The 23,507-nt window shown below is 36.7% G+C and overlaps 16 protein-coding genes across 16 annotated transcripts; 7 read left to right on the forward strand and 9 right to left on the reverse strand.

The window, feature by feature from the left end:
* Positions 1–284: 284 nt before the first annotated feature.
* Positions 285–1,745, forward strand: UBP6 (ubiquitin-specific protease; the record flags this gene model as incomplete). Its single annotated transcript, XM_062956837.1, has 1 exon — positions 285–1,745. The coding sequence occupies one exon, from the start codon at positions 285–287 to the stop codon at positions 1,743–1,745; it is 1,461 nt and encodes a 486-aa protein (XP_062807739.1).
* Positions 1,746–1,827: 82 nt separating this feature from the next.
* Positions 1,828–2,331, reverse strand: PRCAT00000914001 (uncharacterized protein; the record flags this gene model as incomplete). The annotated part of the gene is made up of 2 exons (XM_062956838.1): positions 1,828–2,172; positions 2,230–2,331. The coding sequence occupies 2 exons, from the start codon at positions 2,329–2,331 to the stop codon at positions 1,828–1,830; spliced, it is 447 nt and encodes a 148-aa protein (XP_062807740.1).
* A 179-nt stretch (positions 2,332–2,510) lies between these two features.
* PRCAT00000915001 (uncharacterized protein) lies at positions 2,511–2,831 on the forward strand (the record flags this gene model as incomplete). Its single annotated transcript, XM_062956839.1, has 1 exon — positions 2,511–2,831. One exon carries the CDS (start codon positions 2,511–2,513, stop codon positions 2,829–2,831), a length of 321 nt encoding a protein of 106 aa, XP_062807741.1.
* Positions 2,832–3,065: 234 nt separating this feature from the next.
* Positions 3,066–4,427, reverse strand: PRCAT00000916001 (N-acetylphosphatidylethanolamine-hydrolyzing phospholipase D; the record flags this gene model as incomplete). The annotated part of the gene is made up of 1 exon (XM_062956840.1): positions 3,066–4,427. One exon carries the CDS (start codon positions 4,425–4,427, stop codon positions 3,066–3,068), a length of 1,362 nt encoding a protein of 453 aa, XP_062807742.1.
* A 236-nt stretch (positions 4,428–4,663) lies between these two features.
* GCN20 (putative AAA family ATPase) lies at positions 4,664–6,922 on the reverse strand (the record flags this gene model as incomplete). Its single annotated transcript, XM_062956841.1, has 1 exon — positions 4,664–6,922. The coding sequence occupies one exon, from the start codon at positions 6,920–6,922 to the stop codon at positions 4,664–4,666; it is 2,259 nt and encodes a 752-aa protein (XP_062807743.1).
* Positions 6,923–7,191: 269 nt separating this feature from the next.
* Positions 7,192–7,588, reverse strand: TTR1 (dithiol glutaredoxin; the record flags this gene model as incomplete). The annotated part of the gene is made up of 2 exons (XM_062956842.1): positions 7,192–7,434; positions 7,517–7,588. 2 exons carry the CDS (start codon positions 7,586–7,588, stop codon positions 7,192–7,194), a joined length of 315 nt encoding a protein of 104 aa, XP_062807744.1.
* Positions 7,589–7,832: 244 nt separating this feature from the next.
* GLO1 (lactoylglutathione lyase) lies at positions 7,833–8,852 on the reverse strand (the record flags this gene model as incomplete). Its single annotated transcript, XM_062956843.1, has 1 exon — positions 7,833–8,852. One exon carries the CDS (start codon positions 8,850–8,852, stop codon positions 7,833–7,835), a length of 1,020 nt encoding a protein of 339 aa, XP_062807745.1.
* Positions 8,853–9,068: 216 nt separating this feature from the next.
* On the forward strand, positions 9,069–10,034 carry PRCAT00000921001 (3-methyl-2-oxobutanoate hydroxymethyltransferase; the record flags this gene model as incomplete). Its single annotated transcript, XM_062956845.1, has 1 exon — positions 9,069–10,034. One exon carries the CDS (start codon positions 9,069–9,071, stop codon positions 10,032–10,034), a length of 966 nt encoding a protein of 321 aa, XP_062807746.1.
* A 197-nt stretch (positions 10,035–10,231) lies between these two features.
* PRCAT00000922001 (phosphoglycerate mutase) lies at positions 10,232–10,912 on the forward strand (the record flags this gene model as incomplete). Its single annotated transcript, XM_062956846.1, has 1 exon — positions 10,232–10,912. The coding sequence occupies one exon, from the start codon at positions 10,232–10,234 to the stop codon at positions 10,910–10,912; it is 681 nt and encodes a 226-aa protein (XP_062807747.1).
* A 143-nt stretch (positions 10,913–11,055) lies between these two features.
* On the reverse strand, positions 11,056–14,295 carry ENA2 (Na(+)-exporting P-type ATPase; the record flags this gene model as incomplete). The annotated part of the gene is made up of 1 exon (XM_062956847.1): positions 11,056–14,295. One exon carries the CDS (start codon positions 14,293–14,295, stop codon positions 11,056–11,058), a length of 3,240 nt encoding a protein of 1,079 aa, XP_062807748.1.
* A 1,073-nt stretch (positions 14,296–15,368) lies between these two features.
* On the forward strand, positions 15,369–17,753 carry PRCAT00000924001 (uncharacterized protein; the record flags this gene model as incomplete). Its single annotated transcript, XM_062956848.1, has 1 exon — positions 15,369–17,753. The coding sequence occupies one exon, from the start codon at positions 15,369–15,371 to the stop codon at positions 17,751–17,753; it is 2,385 nt and encodes a 794-aa protein (XP_062807749.1).
* Positions 17,754–17,771: 18 nt separating this feature from the next.
* On the reverse strand, positions 17,772–18,077 carry PRCAT00000925001 (uncharacterized protein; the record flags this gene model as incomplete). Its single annotated transcript, XM_062956849.1, has 1 exon — positions 17,772–18,077. One exon carries the CDS (start codon positions 18,075–18,077, stop codon positions 17,772–17,774), a length of 306 nt encoding a protein of 101 aa, XP_062807750.1.
* A 1,648-nt stretch (positions 18,078–19,725) lies between these two features.
* On the forward strand, positions 19,726–20,604 carry HMX1 (Hmx1p; the record flags this gene model as incomplete). The annotated part of the gene is made up of 1 exon (XM_062956850.1): positions 19,726–20,604. The coding sequence occupies one exon, from the start codon at positions 19,726–19,728 to the stop codon at positions 20,602–20,604; it is 879 nt and encodes a 292-aa protein (XP_062807751.1).
* Positions 20,605–20,669: 65 nt separating this feature from the next.
* On the reverse strand, positions 20,670–21,323 carry HBR1 (nucleoside-triphosphatase; the record flags this gene model as incomplete). Its single annotated transcript, XM_062956851.1, has 1 exon — positions 20,670–21,323. One exon carries the CDS (start codon positions 21,321–21,323, stop codon positions 20,670–20,672), a length of 654 nt encoding a protein of 217 aa, XP_062807752.1.
* Positions 21,324–21,745: 422 nt separating this feature from the next.
* PRCAT00000928001 (CCR4-NOT core subunit) lies at positions 21,746–22,261 on the forward strand (the record flags this gene model as incomplete). Its single annotated transcript, XM_062956852.1, has 1 exon — positions 21,746–22,261. One exon carries the CDS (start codon positions 21,746–21,748, stop codon positions 22,259–22,261), a length of 516 nt encoding a protein of 171 aa, XP_062807753.1.
* A 28-nt stretch (positions 22,262–22,289) lies between these two features.
* On the reverse strand, positions 22,290–23,396 carry PRCAT00000929001 (retromer subunit; the record flags this gene model as incomplete). Its single annotated transcript, XM_062956853.1, has 1 exon — positions 22,290–23,396. One exon carries the CDS (start codon positions 23,394–23,396, stop codon positions 22,290–22,292), a length of 1,107 nt encoding a protein of 368 aa, XP_062807754.1.
* Positions 23,397–23,507: the final 111 nt, after the last annotated feature.

Raw genomic sequence — 23,507 nt, forward strand, 5'->3', positions numbered from 1 at the left:
TTAATATTACTATCTCTACGTTTTATGTCAATGATATTTGCTTTATAAGATGTTAAATATACTGTGCGATGGTATTCGAGTACTTTTTAGCTTGTAAGTGTTGTAGCTTGTTAGATAGTTATTGATGGCTTGGTTTTTGCACTACATATTAGTACTAGATTAAATTATTTCGCCACCATCAACAATATCAACAATTGTAATTTACTTTACGTAGTCAATTCAATCATTGGCGAGAAAATGAGTTCCTTTAAAGGTGAGTTCACATATCAAAGAAACGAATTAGAATGTCACTAACTTATTTAGTCTCTATCAAAAATGCTGGAAAAGTTTATGATATCGAACTTGAGCAGGAAGATACTGGATTGATATTCAAGCAAAAGATTAAAGATGTCACAGGTATCCCCGAACTGAGACAGAAGATACTAGTTAAAGGAGGAAAGATCGATGATGAACTAGTTATGTCTTCTTTAGGTTTGAACTTGAAGCAACCAATAATGGTACTTGGAACGCCGGACAAGAATTTGCCATCTAACCCAGCAACGAAACAAGTGTTCTTGGAAGACATGAATGAGTCTCAGTTGAATAATGTAGGTTCAGGTCCATCGGGACTTGTGAATCTAGGAAACACTTGCTATTTGAACTCCTCGCTTCAAGCAATATATCAAATTGACGATTTAGCAAGTAAGATCAGTGAATTTAAGTCAAGCGGTATTAATTCAACACCTAACGAAACGTTGACTGCGTCTTTGAAAAATACTTTTAATCAGATGTCCCAAAAGCAAGAACGGATAAACCCTACGTTGTTCTTGGCTCTTTTCAGAAATGTTTTTCCACAATTTGCTGAACGAAGTGATCATGGGTTTTACAAGCAGCAAGATGCAGAGGAAGCGCTTTCTCAACTTCTTACTGTTGTAAACCAAGCATTGAATACAAATGATTATTTTAGGTTGAGTTTCAAGATTAAGGAAAAATGCTTAGCAATTCCGGATGAGGAAGCTAAAATATCTTATGATGATGCGTTCAAGCTTAATTGTCACATCGATATCAAAACCAATTTCTTGAGGGATGGAATAATAAACGGATTATCGGAAACTATTGAGAAATACAACGATACTCTCCAGTCCAACACTGAATACGAACTAAAAAGGACTATCACAAGACTACCAAAATATCTTATAATTCATTTTATGAGATTTTTCTGGAGAAGAGATACTCAAAAGAAGTCGAAGATTTTAAGGAGAGTCCAATTTCCCTTCGAGCTAGATCTTGCCGAAATGCTCGATGATTCGATTAAACCAGAAAAGGCTGCTGTTAGAGATAAAATTAGAAAAATTGAAAAAGATAATTTGGAGTTGATTAGAGATTTCAAAAAAGCTAAGAAAAACGTTGCATTAAATCCGGTTGAACAACAAGAAGAAGATGAGCTAAAGGTTGCATCAATTAAATCAAGATTTGAGGATGAATTGGCTAAGGTTTTGCCAAAAGATTTTAATATTCACAGCAGCAGCGAAAATCCTTCATCAGTCTACGAATTAACTGCTGTTGTTACACACGCCGGCTCCTCCGCAGACTCTGGTCATTATCAAGCCTTTGTGAGAGATCCAAATGATTTGGATAAAGAAAGATGGTGGAAATTCAATGACGACAAGGTCAGTTCAGTAAATAGAGAGAAAATTGAAGCTTTAGCGGGAGGTGGTGAAAGCGATAGTGCTCTTCTTCTATTTTACAAGGCAATGGGATTATAAATATGATATTTATATTTATATATTGTTCTTTTCCGTATATTTCATCTCAATTTAGACTCAAGTTAAGATCATCTATGTGTATTTATATATCTTTGACTAGCTTTTTAAATTGTTCAACTTCTTCCCAGCAATTCAATGGCTTGCCCTGGTTGCTGGTTAAGCATTTTATAACGCTCTCTCTCGCCTTCGTCACTTCTCTTGAGACGTGGATTTCTGAGTCCCCGACATTCTTCTGAATTTTCTCCGTCAATTTTGAAAGTTTCTCGTCGGTTGCTAGAACGCTTAAGCTAGGTTCATCAGTCCTGGATAATGCATCGTCTGTTTGCTGTTGTAATTGCTTCAAAGCATCCTTCTCTAGCTTATTCAATTCCTTAGCTACTCTTTCTTGAATGTACTTTTCAGTATATTGTGCTCTGGAATAGTTGGACTATTATTATCATTAGTATATATTCGTACTGGTTCAATTGATTCGATCTTTACTTACCTCTGGGGAGTTCTCCAATTGCGACAAAAAGGAAGCACTAAAATCAACAGGTGCTGCTGGTGTGAATACCTTGGTTTCTGGTTTCGAAGTAGAAGCTCCCATCTTGCTCTTTATATATCCAGTTTATAGATATAAAGTACGCTGAAAGTTTATTGAGATTATTCAAGGGACGGTCGTGTCAAATATATCTACCGACTTTTACAGGTCAAAATTTTTTTTTAACTTAAGTTCATTAAGATTAATTCCAGAGATTATAGTTAAGAACAAAGAGGTCATAAGAAATGCCACCGGTACAGCAATATCAGTATGTTAGCCATCAACCATCTAACTTTGATAAATTCAAGATGGGAGCAATGATGGGCTCAATGGTGGGTGTTTGCGTTGGTGTTTTATTCGGAGGAGTTTCGATTTTGCAGAATGGAGCTGGGCCCAATGGTGTTATGAGGACCTTAGGACAGTATATTTTAGGATCCGTTGGTACGTTTGGGTTATTCATGTCTATTGGATCTGTCATCAGATCTGATACAGGCTTTCAAGCCTATCAGCGTGCTATTGTGTCCTCGAACTCGAAGACATTAAGAGAACTTTACGAAAAGGATTAGGAATAGTGCAAAACTAAGGGTAATGACTAAGAGTGATAAGTGATAGTGCTTGAAATTTGAACCATTAATTCCAGCAGAAAAAGAAAATGTATATAGTAGAACGAACCGAACTACGCTGACGACCTATGTAGCTCATGAGCAATAGCATAGTAATGAAATGTATCTTTAAACTTACACTTGTGAACTACAAGGCTTGTATTTTTCTGCTTCTTTTTTTTTCATATATCGTCGCTGCTATTCAATGTCTTTATGAAGTTCTTCTATTTGAGTGCTGTTGTTTAAATTGTATAAATAACTGAGTCCAAATTCTGGAACACGGTAGTATCTTGTTTTGTTTTGCAAGGCCGAAAGGCATTGTAACGTAGTTTTAGGTTCTAGAATTGGTTCGCCGCTTAATTTAAAAGTGCCCCAATGTATACCTTGCATGAACGTCGTCGACAACTGGGAACATATTTTGAGAGATTCTTCAGGTGATATGTGTCTTGGTTTCTGATGCCAGGAAGGACAATATTGGCCAATGGGCAACAATGATAAATAAGTAGGTCCGTATTTCTTTCCAATGATATCAAAAAGATCCTTCAGGTATCCAGTATCACCGGCGTGATATAATATTGATTCTCCATTGCGTCTTAACATATACGAGCACCATAAAGATTTGTTTGAGTCAATCACATACCTTCCAGACCAGTGCATTGCTGGTAGACAGACCAATTCGTATTTATCTGGAAATTTATCGGAAGTCGCTATATACTCATTGAGTGAAATACTATCCCACCAGTCTAATTCAATTACCTTATAGATTCCCATTCTTGCCAATTTGGCTCTTAAACCGAGAGGCACGATCCATGTCGTTGAATTTCCAAGTTCCTTAGCTGCATGAAGGTCCAAATGGTCTGGGTGATCATGAGATACAAGTGTAAAGTTGAGTTTGTTGCCTGTAGCGTATTTGATGTCCTCCATAGTCATTGGAGCTTTTATCAATCTTTTTGGACCAAGCATATCGTTGAATAAATGATTGCTTAGAAGAGGATCAGTCAAAAAGTTGATACCAGACACCTGAACTAAAGAGCACGACTGTCCAATCCAAGTGAAAATCATCTGATCTCTTATAGCCGGCAGAGCGTTGAATCGGAACCAATCTGTCTTGGAAGATTTAAATAGAGGGCTGAACTTGTTGCTAGAGACGCATTCGTTTAGTATCTTCGAATTTGACTTCAAGAGTTCCAAGTCAGGTTTAAACAGCCTTAAAACATTCTCCACCTCGGTGTTTCCCTCTATAAAGTCCCGATACTTATCATGTATTTCGAATTTATTTCCATAAAAGCTTTCAAACAATTCCATAACCCGAACGAATAAGAACTCGAATGCTGTTTGTGGTCTATATTCATCAAATGGGTTAACAAATACACCTCCTATCGTTGCCGACTTAAATCTTGAGACATCAGCTTCTGTCAGGTCCATCGTTTTGACATACTCTTGTTTCCTTTGATAAATCATATACTTTGATCTTAAGAACATGTACACTTCAAAAGACCCATAGGATACTAGAAGGCCAAGTCCTATTTTAAACCTAAGAGAAATTGGTGGTAACTTCATTTTCTTCAGACATGAAGGAATAAAGATATATATTCCTATGTAATTCGTGTGATCTTATCTCGAGTACTCAAACATTGATTTTTATGGTACTGCGATATTACTGCACACCACAAAGCCATATATGAGATCATATTCAAGACTTAAAATATCAATCATGCTATTAACTTTACAAAGAAGAGGTATCCTAAGCTAATGTCATAGATGCAAAGATAGCAAAGAGAAAAAAAAAGATTAGACTAATGCTTTTGAACAACACCTGCCTTGTCAGCAACGGCAAGAATATGTTTCTTGTAAGCATTGATATCCCCTGGAAACCTTTTTACTGTGCCATCTTCACTAACCCATATCTCCTTGCACACTCTATTAATTATAGTAACGTCGTGAGAAACCATTAGGATTCCACCTTTGAAATTAAGAAGGGCCTCAGCCAATGCATCCAAACCTTGGGTATCCAAGTGATTTGAAGGTTCATCTAGCACCAATATATGAGGTTGGTTTAAGCACAATGCAGCAAATGCCACCCTAGATTTTTGACCACCAGACAAAAGTTGCATCTTTTGAATTCCTAGAGTCCCTGTTATTCCAAAGGAACCGAGATGACGTCTATATTCTTCATCTGATTTTCCAGGAAATTTCTGTGCCATCCATGAAACAGCTGACAAAGATAAATCCATACCATCAACATGATGCTGTGCGAAATATCCAATCCTTAGCCTTCCATTACGAGAAATTGTTCCTTCTAATGGAGTCAAATCTTCCATCAACAATTTTAATAAAGTAGTCTTACCAGTACCATTACCGCCACAAAATGCTATTCTGGAATCCATTTGAACATCTAGATCGACATCTCTTAAAAGTATTTTTTCTGGAGTGTAACCGAAAGAGACGTTATTCATTTGTAAAATAGGTGGTGATAACTTATCTGGATCAGGAAACTTGAAGGTGACCACCTTATCATCCTCAGGCGGCTCTAAAATGGGCAATTTCTCTAATTTTTTGATTCTAGATTGCGCCTCTGCTGCTTTTCCGGCATTGTAACGAAATTTATCAATGAAAGCCTGCAAATGTTGACGATATGCCATTTGATTATCGTATTCACGCCTTTGGTTTTTTATCCTTTCTTCACGAGAAGCATAGAATGAATCGAAATTAGAGCCTCTATAGTAGTCAAGTCTCTCGGAATGTTGATGTATAATATCTGTTGCGACTTCATTTAAAAATGCTCTATCGTGAGAAACGACCAAGACGGTAGACTTATATCCTTGCAAATATTTGGCTAAGTAGGTAATGGATGGAACATCCAACATATTTGACGGTTCATCCAAAAGTAGAAGATCAGGCTGACAGAATAATGCTCTAGCTAATGATAATCTCATTCTCCAACCACCAGAAAATGACTTTGTAGGGAACAGCTGAGACTCTTTAGAGAAACCCAAACCATATAATATAGCGGCAGCTCTACTTTCAGCTTTATCGGATTCCATTTCATAAAGCTTCTCAGTTATTTCTTGCAAGTGCATTTCCAAATCGTCTCTTTCATTGTCTAGCTTTCTCACTTCATTCGAATCCTCTTCAAACTGGCTCTTAACTTTTTCGATCTCATTTATCCTTTCGTTTATTTTCTCCTCTTCCTCTATCAATTTCTTTCTCCACACATCAGCGTCTAAGACACTTTGCAAAGCGAGAGTGTCATCTCCTCTAATTTCTTGCTCCACGTGTAAAATAGTGATATGTTTTGGAATGTCCAATTCTCTTCTAGCTAAGGCTTTCAATAAGGTTGATTTACCGATACCATTTTGGCCAACCAAACCATATCTACGTCCATAAGCCAAAGTAAGAGTAGCGTCGCTCAATATTCTTTGGCCCTCTCCGACGTACAAATCAAAGTTTTCGACCTTAATATCTTTCGACTTTCCAGCGCTAGAGCCGAAGTCCAACGGATTTATATCGAGATAGAAAGAGTCATAATCTTCGTTGTCCTTCTCGTTCAATAATTTGGAAGCCTCATATTGAACAAACTGATTATTCCTTTTAGCAACCTTTTTGGCTATCTTTCTTTCTTGCTTCTCTAATTTCTTCTTGTCGACTCTACTTTCCATTTGCCTTCCTGTATGCTCTATATCATTACTTGCATTTAGCAATGCTAATGACGAGTTGATATCTCTCTTGGAGTTGTTCTGGCGTAAAAGATTAATGTCCAATAGTCTTTTCGAAGTGTCTCCTGTGACTTCTAGTTTTGCTTTATTTTCTTCTAATTTTTTATCTAATTCATCCTTTATTGATTTTGCTAAGGATTCAACCTTGTTTATGCTACCTCCAGCATTTTCTAACAAATCTTTGATGAAATCCATTTCCCGTCCAATATCAACTTGTTGAGCAGCGACACTATCCTCAATAGAGTTTGAAACATGTTTAATATACCCCGTAGCATATTCTGATACAATGGGATCAATTGATGGCACCGCTTGGCGCACTTTAAGCCCTATATTTGACATTATATGCTATTGATTCAGTGTTCTAACTCTACGCTTAAAAAACTTTTCGATATATATCTCAATTATATACAGAACAAAATAAGTCTACTAAATATGTGAAGAGTAAATAACAGTTGGATTTATAGTTCGATAATCATTACCAATTGACTATTGAATCAGCCAAAAGAAGGTAAGTTGTTTGTTTCTATTTTATTATATAAATAAAAACTAGTGGCAGAGTATAGGGAGATATCACGAACTAATTTAAAGTAACATTCCAATTGAAAAACTTACAAAGCTGCCTTGATCTTGTCATCTAACTTACCAGCAGCCTTCAATTCTTGAACATCAGAGTTACCACCAATGTGTTCACCATTGATGAAAACATTTGGAACCGTCTTTTGACCTGTAAGTTCTAAAAGAGCTTCTTGAATGTCACTCCCATCATCTAACTCATCTAACTCTAAAATATAAGCATCTTTAGTTATGGCTCCGATTGTCTTCTTTGTTTTTTCGCAAAATGGGCAATATGACTTTAAATGTTAGTATTGATGTGTAATAGATCGGCGGCGAAAGAACTGTAGTTCATGCCGTATTACTCTCTTCGATACTTACCTTCGAAGCAATAAAAATTGGCTTGCTTTTAATCAAACCCTCGACCTTTGTAACTGCTTGTTGAGATACCATTCTTGTTGTATGAATTGTTCTTTTAAAAAGAGTGTTTATCATTGATTTATAAATTAGATGACATTTGAAACTATTCATTAGTTGCTCCAAGATACTGAAACTCGTGACACAAAAGCGCCACACTTACAAATCAAACCATCGCCACGGTCCGATAGCACCCATTTCAGTTACAGTAAGATTTTAGGTATATATATATATATATATGAATTGACTAATTAACCTATAACTGTGCTTTCATGGATAGTTATTCGGAAAGCATATTGCTACCGAAAATTTCAATGAGGTACCCGTCAGGGTCCTGGATGAATGCATTATCCGGCACGGGCCCTTGATTGTATTTGACAGACCACTTAACCTTATCACCGTATTCTTTTTCAATCTGTTGACAGAACGTCAGTGGATCCTTACAAGACACACAAATATGGCCAAAACCTTGCTTTGCACCGTTGGCTGTGTCATTTCCGTTGTGATAACCTTCGAAAGAATTATCGGATTCGGTGCCCCAGTTGTGGGTCAATTCCAAAATAGATTCTCTACCTGCCTGCGTGTCCCAGGCCAACTCTCCTTCCTTCAAGTCTTTGCTATGATCGAATCCAAGAAAGTAAAGAGTAAACTCTGCGCTTTCAAACTCTTTCTTTGAAAACAACTTGAATCCTAATACATTACGGTAGAAGTCTAAGGATTTAACTGGATCTTTGACTCGAATCATAGTATGGTTCAACTTGTACGATGACAACTCGGTCTTTCCTTCAACTCTGTCTTTGCCATGTTCGATCAATTCTATCCAGTATCCATCAGGATCAAGAGCAAAGGCAATGTTCTTTTGTCTTCCATCTGACAACTTCTTTTGGAACTTGACTCCATCATCTAATAAATGGCTCTCCGAGGCTTGAATGTTGTCTACGGAGAGACAAATATGTCCAAATCCTCTGAACTCTTTGCTATTTCCATTGTTAATTTCAAAGCTGTCATCGTTTTCAGAACCTGGCTTGTGACGCAATTCTAAAATACCTTCTCTTGCGGCCCAATTGACGCCCTTCTTTCCTTCACCTTCTATGCCCAATTCGTACAACGTATATCCCTCCTTAGAAACTGGAAATGTTCTGAGATGTTTGAATCCAAAATTCTTCTCATAGAAGGGAATTGAAACCTTGGGATCCTTAATACGAAGGCAAGTATGGTTGAAAAGAAACGAATTATCAAAAGTTGGCATTTTATTCACTCTCGTTCCAATTGTAAAATTACGTTTTAAGATATGGATCATAAAACCAAACGGATTGGATATGCAAATATACGTTAATATATATGACTTGGACAATCAGTAGCAATTACAATCGGTTGCGTGCACATCGGATCGCTCTGCGATGCCTATACGGGTATATACGAAAAAACCGACATTAGTCAGAAGAGTTTTGAGACAAACCCCATCCAGAATATATCATATATAAGCTAACTACGACAGTGACTGGTATTTCTAACAATGATTATTAGAGCAATTGGTAGAAGAAAGTATGTCAGTTTAAAACAACTGCTTTCGGTCAGATTTTTCACTGCGCAGAGCATCTGCCGATCTACCTATTCTAATGACAGAAGGAAGACACTTAGAGATATCGAGCAATTGTATGCTCGAAAAGAGCCAATTACAATGTTGACTGCCTATGATAGCATAACTAGTAGAGTGGCAGATAATACAGGAGTTGACATTAGCTTGATCGGAGATTCGCTAGCTATGACCACATTAGGTATGCAAGACACCATAGAAATTACCTTAGATGAATTCTTATTTCACGTCAAGTCCGTTGAGAGAGGCAACAAAAGATCATTATTGATAGCTGATTTGCCTTTCGGCTCTTTTGAATCATCCAAAGAGCAGGCAATCGAAACTGCAATTAAATTGGTTAAGTTTGGGAAAATTCAAGGTATCAAGATTGAGGGTGGTAATGAAGAGACTATACCTAAAATCCGCGGCATTATCAATGCTGGCATCCCTGTGATGGGTCATGTCGGCTTAACTCCCCAAAAGCACAATTCACTTGGCGGGTTCAAGTTGCAAGGAAGTCAAGTGAATAATGCGCTTGATATTTATAAAGATTGTATAAGACTCCAGGAAGCTGGATGCTTCTCAATTGTTTTAGAGTGTATTCCAAATAAGCTAGCAGAACTTATTACCAAAAAGTTGTCGATTCCTACCATTGGCATTGGTGCTGGCCCCAGCTGCTCAGGACAAGTTCTTGTTATTAGTGATATGTTAGGTATGTCAGATCCAAATTCTCACAGGCCCAAGTTCGTTAAGCCCTATTTGAATTTTTACGACCAAGCTGTGAAGGCAATATCTGAGTACAAGCATGAAGTCTCTTCGGGTACTTTTCCTGATGCTGATGAACATGGCTATAAAATGAAAAGTGAAGTACTCAGCGAACTTCAAAAAGAAATTCAGAAGTTATAACTGCTGAAGCACTATTCCTTCCAGTTGCAATCTTTTGTATATTTAAAACTCCACAATAGTGGTGGCCCATGGCCCTGAAATAATTGATATCTGTATATAATAGCGAGCATAGAATTTAATGAGACTTAATGTATTCTTCTATTTTTTTATCTTCTTTTCAAGAGAGACGTTCAGTGCTAGTTCAAGAGTTGTACATTATGACCTTTCAAGTTGAGGCCAATACAGATCCAGAGGTCGTTAGAATATTCATTATCAGACATGGTCAAACCGATCACAATGTAAAAAAGATTTTGCAAGGGCATATTGATATCGATTTAAACCAAACAGGATGGAAACAGGCGCTGCTAATTGGAAAAGCTTTTCTGTCTCTTCCTGTTGACTCTTTGGTTACTTCTGATCTAGTGAGGTGTCAAAATACGGCTAAGGAGATCGTTCAGCACCATCCAAATGCTGCAGTAAAAGTGACTCCGAACTTGAGAGAAAGAGAAATGGGTAAAGTCCAAGGAATGTATTTGAAGGATGCCCTTGAGAAGTACGGAGAAAATTTTAGGAACTTAGGAGAACTGAAGCTGTCACTTCTTGCCAGGATTAACGAAGAATGGGAGGCGCTTATAGAATCAAGTAGAGAAAATAATTATAAAAATGTGATAGTGTGCACCCATGGTGGTGTGATAACTGCTTTCGTTAACTATCTCTACGGAGTAATGGGATACAAGTTAAAGGATGGGTTGAAAGCGTCAGACTTGAAAGTTCCTTATAACACTTCTGTGACGGCGATAGATGTCAATAAGAGAACAAAAAAGGGAACTATACAAATTTTCGGCGATACGGGTCATTTAGGAAAGCAGTTAGAAGTTAAGGATCAGCTTTTAAGATAACTTAATTGCTAACGGTTATTTATTAGAGAGTATTTATAGACAGTTTAAGAGTTTTATAGAGCTTAATTTTTTTCTTTTTTGCAATTAAATAAATTTATTATCTATTTTTCTAAAAAATCAAATTAAAATGAAACTCTCGCTAACTATACCATTAAATCTGGTCTATCCATAGTAGCTGACCTTGAGAATGATGCTGCTTTTTGGAACGGGTCGCTTCTTTCCAACTCGTATTCTGGATTTTGCGTTTTCCTTGTTTGTCTTCTCTTGAATATTCTTTTAAACCACTTCCATGCCTCAGCACCTATAAAGAAAAGAATAGTGAATCCTACAGCTACTCCCCATTCGTAGCCTATTGGCTTATGTAAAAATACCTTTGTGTTGATTACTGGAATGTAAACGACTGGGAACACGCTGACGAAACCACCAATGACAGACCAAAATAAAAATTGATTTCCCCACAAGTCAATTGCGGTCTGTTTCCACCAAGGGTTATCAGTTTCCGTTCTCATATGCAATAAGGAGTTTGTAGGATGAATACACTCCCATGCTAAAATTAATGCACACCAAGTCATATTGGCAAATGATGCAGATCTACCTCTGAAAACCAAGTCACACACATCCGCATTGGCAGATGTAGCATTACAGTCTCTTCCCAAGTCACCATTACCTTTGCCGTATACAACAACAACAAAGCAAAGTAAACAAGAGACAGCCATCCAAAAACCAAGAGCAAGCATATCTATAATTACTTCCCAAGTAAAAATCGTCCTATTTGGAGGCTGTTCCAAAATATCGTCTGCAGCCTTTTCCTTTCCTAATCCCATTGCAGGGAAACAAGACGTAATTACCAAAATCCATAACACCTCGACTGGAGATAAAGGAAATACAGAAAATCCACTTTCATCAATAAATGCTAAACCAATCATTAAATACAACGCCTGGGCCACATTTTCGGCTAAAAGTTGCAACACGAATTTTTGAATGTTTGCAGACATTCTTCTACCCTCTTCTATTGCGTTCAAAATGGATGCAAAATTGTCATCGGTCAAGATTATATCGGATACATCCTTTGCCACATCGGATCCGTTTTGACCCATAGCGATTCCTACATCTGCCTTCTTTAAAGAAGGAGAATCGTTAACACCATCTCCTGTCATAGCTGCAAATTTACCTCTGCGGTGTAAAGCATCAATCATTTTAACTTTTGTTTGAGGCGAACATCTGGCAATAACTAGCGGTAAAACAGGTAACTTGTCAATTTCATCGTCACTTAAAGAATCAAACTCGTTCGCCGTCAAAACAATTGTCTTGACGACTTCTTGACTATAGTGACTCAAATTTCGAGGTAAAATTCCAACTTCTTGAGAGATTGCTCTTGCAGTACCAGGATGGTCACCAGTCAACATATGGACATTGATTCCAGCTTTATGACACAATTTCACTGATCTAGCACTTTCATTACGCGGTGGATCATAAATACCGATTAAACCCTGAAAACATAATTTAGATTCGACTGAGTCTCTGACGTTGATATCTGTCAGCAGATCAACAGATTTGGTCGCAAATGCCAAAACACGTAAACCTTCCGATGACAAAGTGTCCATGTTAGAGGATATTACATTCTTATCTTCTTCTGTGAGCTCTACTGGCTCCTGATTATCATAATTTTCACCATTTTCACCTGTCTTTAGCCAATGGGTACAACATTCCAAAACTCTTTCAACCGCGCCTTTTGAATAAACTCTTACTTCTTGAGTTTTCTTACTTTTGTATACAACAGACATTCTCTTGATAGAAGAATCAAATGGAAATTCCTTTAAGTGCTCAAAATCAGACTCTATCGAACTCCTTCCATGGTCTAAACGTGTGGAAAAAACTTGAATAGCAACTTCGGTAGGGTCACCATGTGATTTCCAAACTAATTCTCCAGATTCTTCATCCTTGTCATGATCAATTGTGGCAATATTTGCTAAAGTTGCAGTCAAAAGCCAATTTTTAAAATTTTCGGGGTATGGTTCGGGAAGCTTAGGAAGAAAGTTTACTTCTTCATCAGTTTCTTTGATGAAATAAGGACTCACCTTTGCAAAAGTTAAATCCCCTACTGTGGGATTAAAAGGTTCGTCGGAATTTTCGACTTTGTAAGTTCCAACGTTAGGAATCCAAACTTTTTTCGCAATCATTTTACCTTGAGTTAATGTACCAGTCTTATCGGAGCATATATCATTGATACCCCCTAATGCTTCTAATGAATCGAGTTTTCTTACAATAACGTGCTTCATCATCATGACTTTGGCACCCACTGCCATTGTGATTGTTAAAACAACAATCAAGGCCGATGGAATCATCGACAATGCAACACAAATCGCATAAATTGCAACCTCAGTGTTGACTCTCATCCTTTGAGATCCCATCACTATGATTGCAAAAATTACGGCAATCCAAAATAATAATATCGCTAACCAAGATAATTTTCTTTGTAAAGGAGTTCCGACGGTAACACCTAAAACATTACCAACAATGTTTTTGACAGTGCCCAAAAAAGCCTTAAAGTATCTAGATGATCCATCATTCTTGTCAACTTTTTGAATCAATGTGCTTTCACTTCTTAATGATTTCGCAATTTGACCTATTTCGGTATTTAAAGCGGTGCTCACCACAATACCGCTACCTCTACCTTTGGCTACTATCGACGAGGAATATGCCATATTTGACCTATCACCAACGGGAATAGGTTCAGTTGGATTTTCTAATAAAGGGTCCGAATTTTTAGGTATAGGAAGCGATTCCCCAGTCAACATGGCTTCCTCTGTTTCCAAGTTACTGCACTCAAAAAGCCTCAAATCTGCTGGCACCGTGTCACCAACTTTGATGTGAACTATGTCTCCAGGAACAACACCCTCTGCTGCTATAGTGTCATCCGTGCCATCTCTAGTAACTCTTGCTGACGGTGAACTCAACAGTCTTAGTGATCCCATGGTCTTTTCGGCTTTGTATTCTTGAATAAATCCAATCGATATATTAATAAATACAACAAAACCAATGACGCCTCCTGAGATCCAGTCCCTTATGGCTAATGCAATAATCATGGAGATAAGCAACACTAATATCATGGCATTGAAAACCTGATGAGCAATCATCTTGGTGTAGGAGATTTTGTCACCTTCTCCAAGCGTGTTGGTACCATACTGTTTGAGAGCCTGTTCTGCTTGCTCTGTCAGAAATCCAGTAGCTACATCAACGTTAAAGGTCTTAGCAACTTTCGAGACTGTGAGTCTGTAGGGCTCAAACGTCTGAAACGTTGTATTAGTAGATACAGACATCTCGCGCACGCATGATTTCTCTTGTTCTTCTGATTTGCTTCCGTCTGATCTAATGGAAGTCATCGTTAGAGTTCTACAGAATTATTTGTCAGAAATCTTCAGTTATCTGAGTATGTCCTCTTTATATATACTATTCTTATCTGGTCACACAATCTAGCCAAGATGATAGAAAGTGCAGCCAAGAGCTGTACTGTATATAACGCATGTATAGCATAATTACTTCCTCTTGGCAAAGTTCTCCATAGTAAAATGAGATAGTAGCAACTCTGGAAAAGGTCTAAGCGAAACTAGAACCCACATACCTCTTCTTAAATATAATTTGTGTTTTAGTGTACCTACATTAACTTTCTAAGCTAAGTACAATACAACATAGCATAGACCCTTCCGCCTATTTTAGATTCAGACGTGGCTGTCGCATCAGTAGGGTGAGCGAAGGGCTGAATGTGGGGTTCGGAGGTGGAACAAAACTGAGCCACGGAGCGAGTTCCGCCGGAAGAACAGATATAATATGCATAACAACTGGATCAGCTTTGTGTGTCCTGTATATACGTACATTATTGCGATAAAATAAGGCGGTGCTCAAGAGTTGAACCCACGGTTGAGCGGCGATTTAATGCCAAGCTGTTAGCGGATAGACGAAGAAGGGGGAAAGTAAAGCAGTTTGTTCAATGCCAAGAACCGTGATAATATTTGACGGCTGACAAAATAGTGATAAAGCCCGTGACTGAGTGAAGGGGCAAATGACACGTGGTGATATGTTAAACTGATTGCAACCAGACAAAACGTACACATAGACTCCATAATACCAGTCTATAGAAAATATGAGTGTATGAGTAGTATGCAGGACCCAACAACAACGTAATGGTCTAGCGTAATTGCAAGTCTTTCATTGTAAGTTGATATATGAAGCCACAGATAGACAAGTGTTAATGTAGGCGTTTAAATGGGACCACGATTTGCAATTTCTCTCCCGGAGTATATGAGGGATGAAGATTACTGTGAGTGTGTGAATTCTTAAGAAGAACTGTTCTTGAACAACTAAAATTCCCGTTCAGTGAGATCGAGTCCGGTTGGCAGCCGAATATAAACTGGAGAAAAAAAAAATAGTTGATACTTCGTTAGTTCCAAGCACAAATATGTCAGAATCAGACGCCGAAATCCTTGAGTTGATAGAACAAGGGTCTTTCTCCTATGCTCAGCAGCTCTTGTCTCGAAAGTTAAAGAAATTTCCTGCGAGGAGCTACTATCATGCATTAAATAATCATCTCGCTTACAGTAGAGGTGCAGTGAGGGAAGCATTGAAAGCGAATACTGAGCTACTTCAGAAAGTACCAAGTGATCCCGATACTCTTCGCTTACTCAATGAGTTTTTCACCAAAGTCGGCTATGAAAAAGAGGCCAATCTAGTATATGAGAATGCGATCAAGAAATATCCAAGTTCCCAATTGATATTGGAGTGGTTCAAAAATAGTATCAATAAGTTTGATCTAAAACTTTACCAAAGAATATTAATGCTTTTGCAAAAGCATGAAAAATCAAATAGATCTTTTGCTTTTTGGGCTGCTATTGGCTGTTATACTTTGGCAAACCACTTAGAAAGTGAACAAGGTAAACCGCAACTCTTTACATCTTTGGGCATCAAGTTATTAGAGGGCCTTCTTCCTTCTACTAATGACCAAGAGTTATTTGTCCAGGTGAAATTGATGGAACAGGCAGGAGACGAGAAAGGAATCAAAGATTTAATCGAACAGTTTTTGAATTCAAAGACTATCAATTTGGACCTACAATTAATTTATTTGGATTGTTTGGAAAACCTTCAATCGTGGGAAGCGCTTTACAATCATAGTAAGGAATTGATACTTGTAAAAAATTTTAATGACTTCGACACTTGGAAACTCTTGATTAGATCTTCGAAGGAAATTGGAAAACAGTTTTCTGAAATTGAACCAATAATTCATTCTTCGACAGTATCAAGGAATGCGAGTTTATCTCTAATTGAATTATGCTTGGCGTATGATCAAAACCTTTTTCCTTATGTTCAAAGTTACTACCTAAAATTTCGTGGCAAAGTGTGCTGCTTCAACGATTTAAAAATTTACTCTCTGAAATTCGATAAAGATGAGGTATTGTCTTTTATAACTACAAATTTAATTGAAGACAGTAATAACCCACTATCTGAGCTAATAAATCAAGTAAATATTCAAAAGTTTTCCTATTTCTTAAGTGATATGACAGACTTACAAGGATTTGTCTCTAAAAATTGGAATATTTACAATAAGTATCACAACCTATTAATTAACAAACCAGAGTTTGATAGCTATCCAGCAAATGAATTAATTATGATGAATATTGTTACTTCCTTGCAAGAAAAAGACACAGTAAATTCGGTGTTTAGGGCCATTATAGTATTGCAAAAGATTTTGTCAGTCGATCCTAATGATCCTAGAGCACGGTTATTACTATTGAAATTACTTTCCAGTTTTAGTTTTCCCAGCATTTCCTTATACAATTATGAAGCCTTAAAAATAAAAATGGTACAGCATGATACCTTGGGTCACTACATTCAATTAACACCATCAGTTTCTAGTTTGAACTATTTACTTAAGATTTATCGTTTCTATTTAACTGCCGAGCAAGAGATTCATGAAAGCATCATTGGAGGTTTTGAAAAGGGAGCCTTCACAAAAATTGAAGGATTTTGTTCGTTTGGAAGAAGAATAAGGTTTTCATTTTCCAAGTTTCAGCTTATCTTGGATATTTTGAAAATTTCGAAGATTACGAAAAGTACCCAATACATAACATATTTCACAAAAATCATTAAAGATTATGAGTTCTGTTTATTAGATGAAAGTCTTGAGTTATATGATAATAGGGATTTCAAAACTGTTTGGAAATTTGGGTTGAACAAAGAATACGATTTATATTCGATCAATAAGCCAAAATCCAAAGAGTTTATTCACTTAAACCTAATAAGGCAGCTATTAATTATTGAAGGTGACAAAGCTAAGGCAGCCAAAATGATTAAAATATTTAACAAGTTTTTGAGTAACAATGTTTTATTAAATCAGTTGGATGCATTTGAAAATTGGATATATAAGATATATCTAAATCTTTTCAAGCTAACTAAATTAGAGCCAACAAAAGAAACAGACTCGATATCAAACTTCTTGAATAAAAATTTGAAATTGAGTAAAATACAAAGCATTTTGATCACTGATAACTCCCTTTCAAATACATTTATGAGTAATTTAAGTAGTATGATAGAGCTTATTGGTGATATTAAATATTTGACGCGTGGAACCAAGGATTCACATAAAAATATTCAAGCATTAAGGGATCATTTGATCAAAGATATTAAGCAATTAGATTTCAAAAGTCTCAGACTTCAGCATCTAAAACATATAAAGGAGTCCTTGGTTTTCCAAGAAGAAGAGTCAATTGATAAAATGTTCATAGATAGATGCTTTGAATCGTTTGAAGAATCCCTTGACCAATTTTTTGACGTTTCGAAATTTTTATAGACAATAAAAAAATAGAACTCATTTACTTTTATTATTGTCTCCTAGTAAATAAGTCAATTGGTCGATTCTCTGAATGCCCATACTGAATAAGTACTTCCGGTATGTCAAATCTTTTTGCTGTGCATTCAATTTAAATTCATCTCTTAGAAAAGTTGTTAAATCATCTTTCTCGTGACTTTTATAGCATAATCTCATTGCTTCTTTATAAGTTTCTAAAACCTTCTTTCTAAAAAGGAACTCTTCCAACGAGAGTGCTTCCGTGAAGCGCTTACTCAGTAATTTATGCTGTAAAATTGAAAAGCTACTAAACCTTCTTAAAGACATACTTCATATATCCTTCATAGTTTTCCAGTCTAATTTCCTATATCCTACATCACCTTGATAAATACATGAAAGAAAAAAACTTGAACTTGTGTATCCTGTATATAATTATTGAAGAAGTGAAATCAAGGAAACTTAGCTGTGCACTCTCATCAACTGCTTGCCAGGATTTGAACTTTCCCAGAACGGCAACTCTTCCCTCTGTACTATAAGTCAAGGTTGGCTTTCAATTAATTATACAATTTAATGGGCCTGTTATAGCTTCCGAGACTATGTTCATATTGTTGCATTTGTCTCAGATAGCCATAATAAGTTCTTCCAACAAAATCTTTATTATACGCATTCCTCAAGACTGTCCGTCTATTTACTTTCCATTAAAATAGAATACGAAGCGTTAGGGATCACTATTATAGGTATCACAACTGAAGAGTATTGCAAAACATCTCTGAAACAGAGTTGCAAAAATATAGAAGCGCGATATATTTATTCCCAATAGTAGAAGATTACATACTACCAGGGATTCTGGGTAGTGGTACTCCATAGATAAGCCTAGAGTGGTCAAGTGTTCAATAGGAATCACCTAAGTAAAATAGTAGCCCTTTATAACAACCGTTCAGAACTCTTTATAAACCTCACAATGATTAGGTTTTATCCTGTACCACTTGTCATCTCATCTCCTTTTTTGCAAGCATGATGCCAGAAGTGTATCTTAATCACTTTCTTACACCTGGCATTATGAACCCAAGAAGAACGCAGGTGATTATCCCACAACGTATAACAAACTCCAAGGCCCTCTACCATATGCTAGCATTTGGGAACGTTTTGTCACCCTCTCTGAATGAAAATACACATATCCCTCTACTAAATCCCTTCTGCCAATTCATTGTTACTAGTGTCAAGGTTATGAGTGTCGTAATTATTTACACTGAATCTGTTTAGCCCATTAACTATATCTTGGATTCTCTGATCAGAATAATAGACGCTTGCCATATTAGATCGTTCCAAATTGTTGCTCCCGAATATATCTTCACAATCTTCTGGAGCATTTGATCTTCTGCATAACCTATCACAAAATTGTAATCTGGTACCTGAGCACTAATTATCGTATAAGTGACATTATCTTCGCTACCTACAATTCGATCAGCTAAATACACCAATAACTGATTATCTTCGTGGCACACAGTGATATTGCCCCAGACACTGTCCAATTATCCAACCAAATTTTGGTGCCGTGATCTTAGTAGAACTATGTCACTATTGTTGTCAGTTATAGTACCAATAGCTTCGGCTAACGTTGGTATCAAAACAAGGAAAATAAAATTATAAACTGGGGGGTGTCATGACTTATAAATATTTCTTTGTTTGTTTGACCGAATCGCTTCTCTTGAGCCTAAGCTCTGAGCTTCCCTTAGCTTTTCCGTTATCGATGTTGAAGTATCAAATTACCGATATCTCCTTTATGTGACACAAAGCAAAATATTCTTGTCTCGGACATATCGCTATTTGTATGTATAAGTATACTTGATAAAGCACCACAAGTAATGAAGTTCTGCAACACACCAAAAAATCATATTATTTCCCTTTGAGCTCCTTACAAAGAGAAAAAATAAGAGGAGTTTTAATTTCTAGGAGAAATAGCGAAAAGTTAAGCATGCTGACAATACAAAGTGTAGGTGCTACCACTAAACTTAGCCAACATGAGATTTTACCAGCTAAAACGGATGTTGGTGCCTTAGCAAACAGAATAAATGCTAATACAAAGGAATGCCACGACAAAGTTAATAAGCAGATGGCTTTGAAATTAGCCATCGCATTGAGAGATCCAAAAATTTATCGTCAAGGCGTTCAAAGTTTTTATCACGTTTTCTCAACCATTGAAAGGTGTTTGAATGATCAAGTGAACGCTAATAATGAATGGTCCCTGATTTTGAAACAAATATGGAAGCCTGAAGTAGCCAGAACGGAAAAGTGTGAAACAGACTTGTTGTTCTATTATGATGACGACAGGAAAAAATTTATGAACCCCGTCATGCCAGAACAAATCAAATTTGTAAACCATATCGAGACTGTTACGAAAGAAAAACCTTATCTTTTGTTAGCATATATGCATGTCATGTACTTGGCGTTATTTGCTGGTGGTAAAGTTTTGAGGTCTTCTGTCTCCAAAGCCACTGGATTGTTCCCGCACAAGGATGGATTAAAACACGAAGATGTAATAAAGTTGGGTGCTAATATGTTTATTTTCGATGTGGCTGATGAGTCTTTGTTGAGAATGATATACAAGAGAGATTATGAACTTTTGACTAGAAATAATCTCACGGAAGCTCAGAAGTTAGACATCATCGAAGAGTCAAAGTACATATTTGCGCAGAATTCGAGATGTATCTCTGAAATTGAAAAACACAATTTGGTTAAAATAACCAAAAAGTGGTCCTACATCATTGCCACTAGGGGGTACTACATTGCAATATTCTCTTTGATCTTAGCTTTGCTTTATTTCGTTAGACGGATATTTTTGCATTTATTTTAGACAAACTATCGCAATAGTTAACGTGTATATTAGTTTATGAATAAATTATGAATTCAGTTGAATCTTTATGTACTTTCGGTATTAGTATTTGACTCATGGTCGTCATCAGATTCATCACTAATTTCATCAACGGACGCATCATCACTTTCACTACCACTTTCTGAGCCTTGTAACTCATTACTCTCACCATTCTTATGATCCTTTTTCCAATTTGCGACCCACGCTGAGATTCGGTCAATGTTCTCCTCCATTTCTTCGACACAGTTTGATTGAAGTTCCACCACTATGTCAGATCTGTATGCATCTCTAGCCTCTTGTAAAATCACTTCCATGATTTCACAATCAAGATTTTCCTGGATTTTGTTATCTTTGTAGCCCCTTTTCTTCATCCTTTCATATAATAAGTTATTATCAGTCCTTAGCACTACAACCAAATCTATTAACCTTTCAGGAAAAATATCGCAGCAATGCCAATCTATTATGATGCCCCCTTCTCGCAAATCATTCTCCAAGCTGTCTAACAATCTGTTCTCATCCACCACTGAAGTATCTAGCTTTTCATCGTACCCCTCTATACAATCTCTGCTCTTTGCAATATCGCTGATGGAGAAATGCTTATAGGGCTTCGCTAATTGAGAGCTCAAGCTCTCAGAATGAGAAGTTTTTCCGCAACCTGGAGTTCCTGTTATCAAAATATTTGGGTAATATCTTCGACTCATTATATGGGATTGCCTTGGGCCCTAATGTCTTAACAAAATGATGTTGCTTAAGATTATATTCTTCTCTTTTTCCTATCTCATCACAGAGCGTAGATGTAGAAAATATTGAGGCACGTGATAGTAAAATACCTGCATCGATAAAAGTCAAGTTCTAGTCGTTAATTCATTAGACATTTATCGAGCTTACATCTTCAAGATAGAAATTTTAAGACTAGTTATTTCTGATATATTGAAGCATTTGGTGTCTGAGAACAAAAGTGAATTTAAGTCTAGAAAACTTTCGGTCAATAGGTAAAAATGGGTAAGTCTACTATTTTGTTAATAAATATGTTACCAATTCGTTACTAACAGCTAAAGCGATATTACCTCCTGGTTTATCTAATAATAGTGGAAGCTCACGACAGGATGCAACAAATGAAGAAATGGACAAATTTGGCTTAAAGGGTTTGTCATCTTTAATAAGAATGGATCAATCAGATCACACTGCCTTTGGTATAGGTCAAGATATAAGAAGATTCGGCTTGGACTTATCAGATGACTCCCATATATTGAAAAATTTAGCCTCTCCTTGGTCAGAGACATCCAGGTCAGACGTGGAGCCATATTTTTCGATTCCTAAGTCAATACAGCAGTCAAACATATCCCCACCTCCGGGACCCTGTGATACAAAAATTCAATCCTTCACGGACGAAACGTTATTCTATATATTTTACATGAAGCCAAGAGATACTTTACAAGAATACGCTGCGAGAGAACTAGTAGCAAGAAATTGGAGGTACCACAAGGATATCCAAGTCTGGTTAACCAAAGATAGCAATGTGGAGCCTGTCTTAATAAGTCAGGACGTGGAGAAGGGTGTATACATTTTTTTCGATCCTCATAATTGGGAGAAAATAAGAAAAGAGTTTGTCTTACATTATTCATCAGTACAAGCATAATCTTTGCATTACTAATATTTAATATACGTTATTCTTTTTGATAAACGATTTTATCCACCTTAACTTCGTCATTTATATAAGTGTATATGTAAAGCGTGCAAGTTGAACCAGAAGTATCTAGCAAGCAAAATGATGGAACAGAGGATGAAAGCTCGATCGCTTCAGCTAATTCGTCTGCGTTGATTTCGTCGTCGTCGTGTTTAATTTGAGATTCAGTCTCGACTTTTGGTTCATTATCGTCTAATTTGGTTTCATTATTGTCTGCACTATTACTGGAATCATTCGTGTTTCGATTCTTTGACTCACCATCGTCGTTTTCATTCTCTTCTTTTGTCTCTTCGGTTTTCTTCTTGCCCATTGTCGAGTCGGTTTCTATCTTAGCTTCTTCCCTGTCATTCTCGCTCCTCAGGTCATTGACTTCATTGTTTTTTCCATCGTCCTCTTTTTCTTTATCCTTAACATCCTCCTCTTCCACCTTCTCTTCTTCTTCTTCTTCTTTTTCTTTTTCTTTTTCTTCTTTTTCTTTTTCTTCTTTTTCTTTTTCTGCTTCTTCTTTTTCTTCTTCTTCTTCTTCTTCTTCTTCTTCTTCTTCTTCTTCTTCTTCTTCTTCTTCGTCGTCGTCATCGTCTTCTTCGTCGGGCCATTCAAAACTCGTAGCACCCGTAGCACTTCCAGGATTGACAAAAAATTTACCGTCCAAAGTGTAAGCTTCGACCTTATGGGTACCACCCCAAATCAATATATCAACATCTAAGTCTCTTGCAAGTGCCAGAAGTGAGAGTGGGTCATTTTTTGGCACAATCTGGTACCCATTTGTAAATCCAATTTTCAAATTATCTTGTATAATGGTCTGATGATTCGGAATATGACTATCTCCTTTAAGAACATTCAACTGTTGCAGTAAAATTTCGCTATCATCAAACTCACCCTTGACTATATGAAATGAAGGTGATAAGCTATTCAAAAAGGTCAACGTTTCTATAGAATTGGTGATGTTGCCCACACAAATCACTTTCGATATCTTACTATTCGTAGGAATTGAGTTAGGATTGGGACAAAGTAATTTACGAAACTTGGAAGGCAAGCTGACAGCTCTCTCTGGGATGTATAAATCCCCTATTGCCAACGTTAGCATCCTTACTTTACTTTGATACTCTAAGTATTAATCTGTATTTAAAACTAATCTCATTAATTTATGTTCGCACTATGCAGATACTTCCTATAATAGTACCATAAAACATTATAT

The sequence above is a fragment of the Priceomyces carsonii genome (genome assembly GCF_900007245.1).
Source record: "Priceomyces carsonii strain CBS4050 genome assembly, scaffold: Debaryomyces_carsonii_scaffold_1, whole genome shotgun sequence".
Taxonomy (NCBI): domain Eukaryota; kingdom Fungi; phylum Ascomycota; class Pichiomycetes; order Serinales; family Debaryomycetaceae; genus Priceomyces; species Priceomyces carsonii.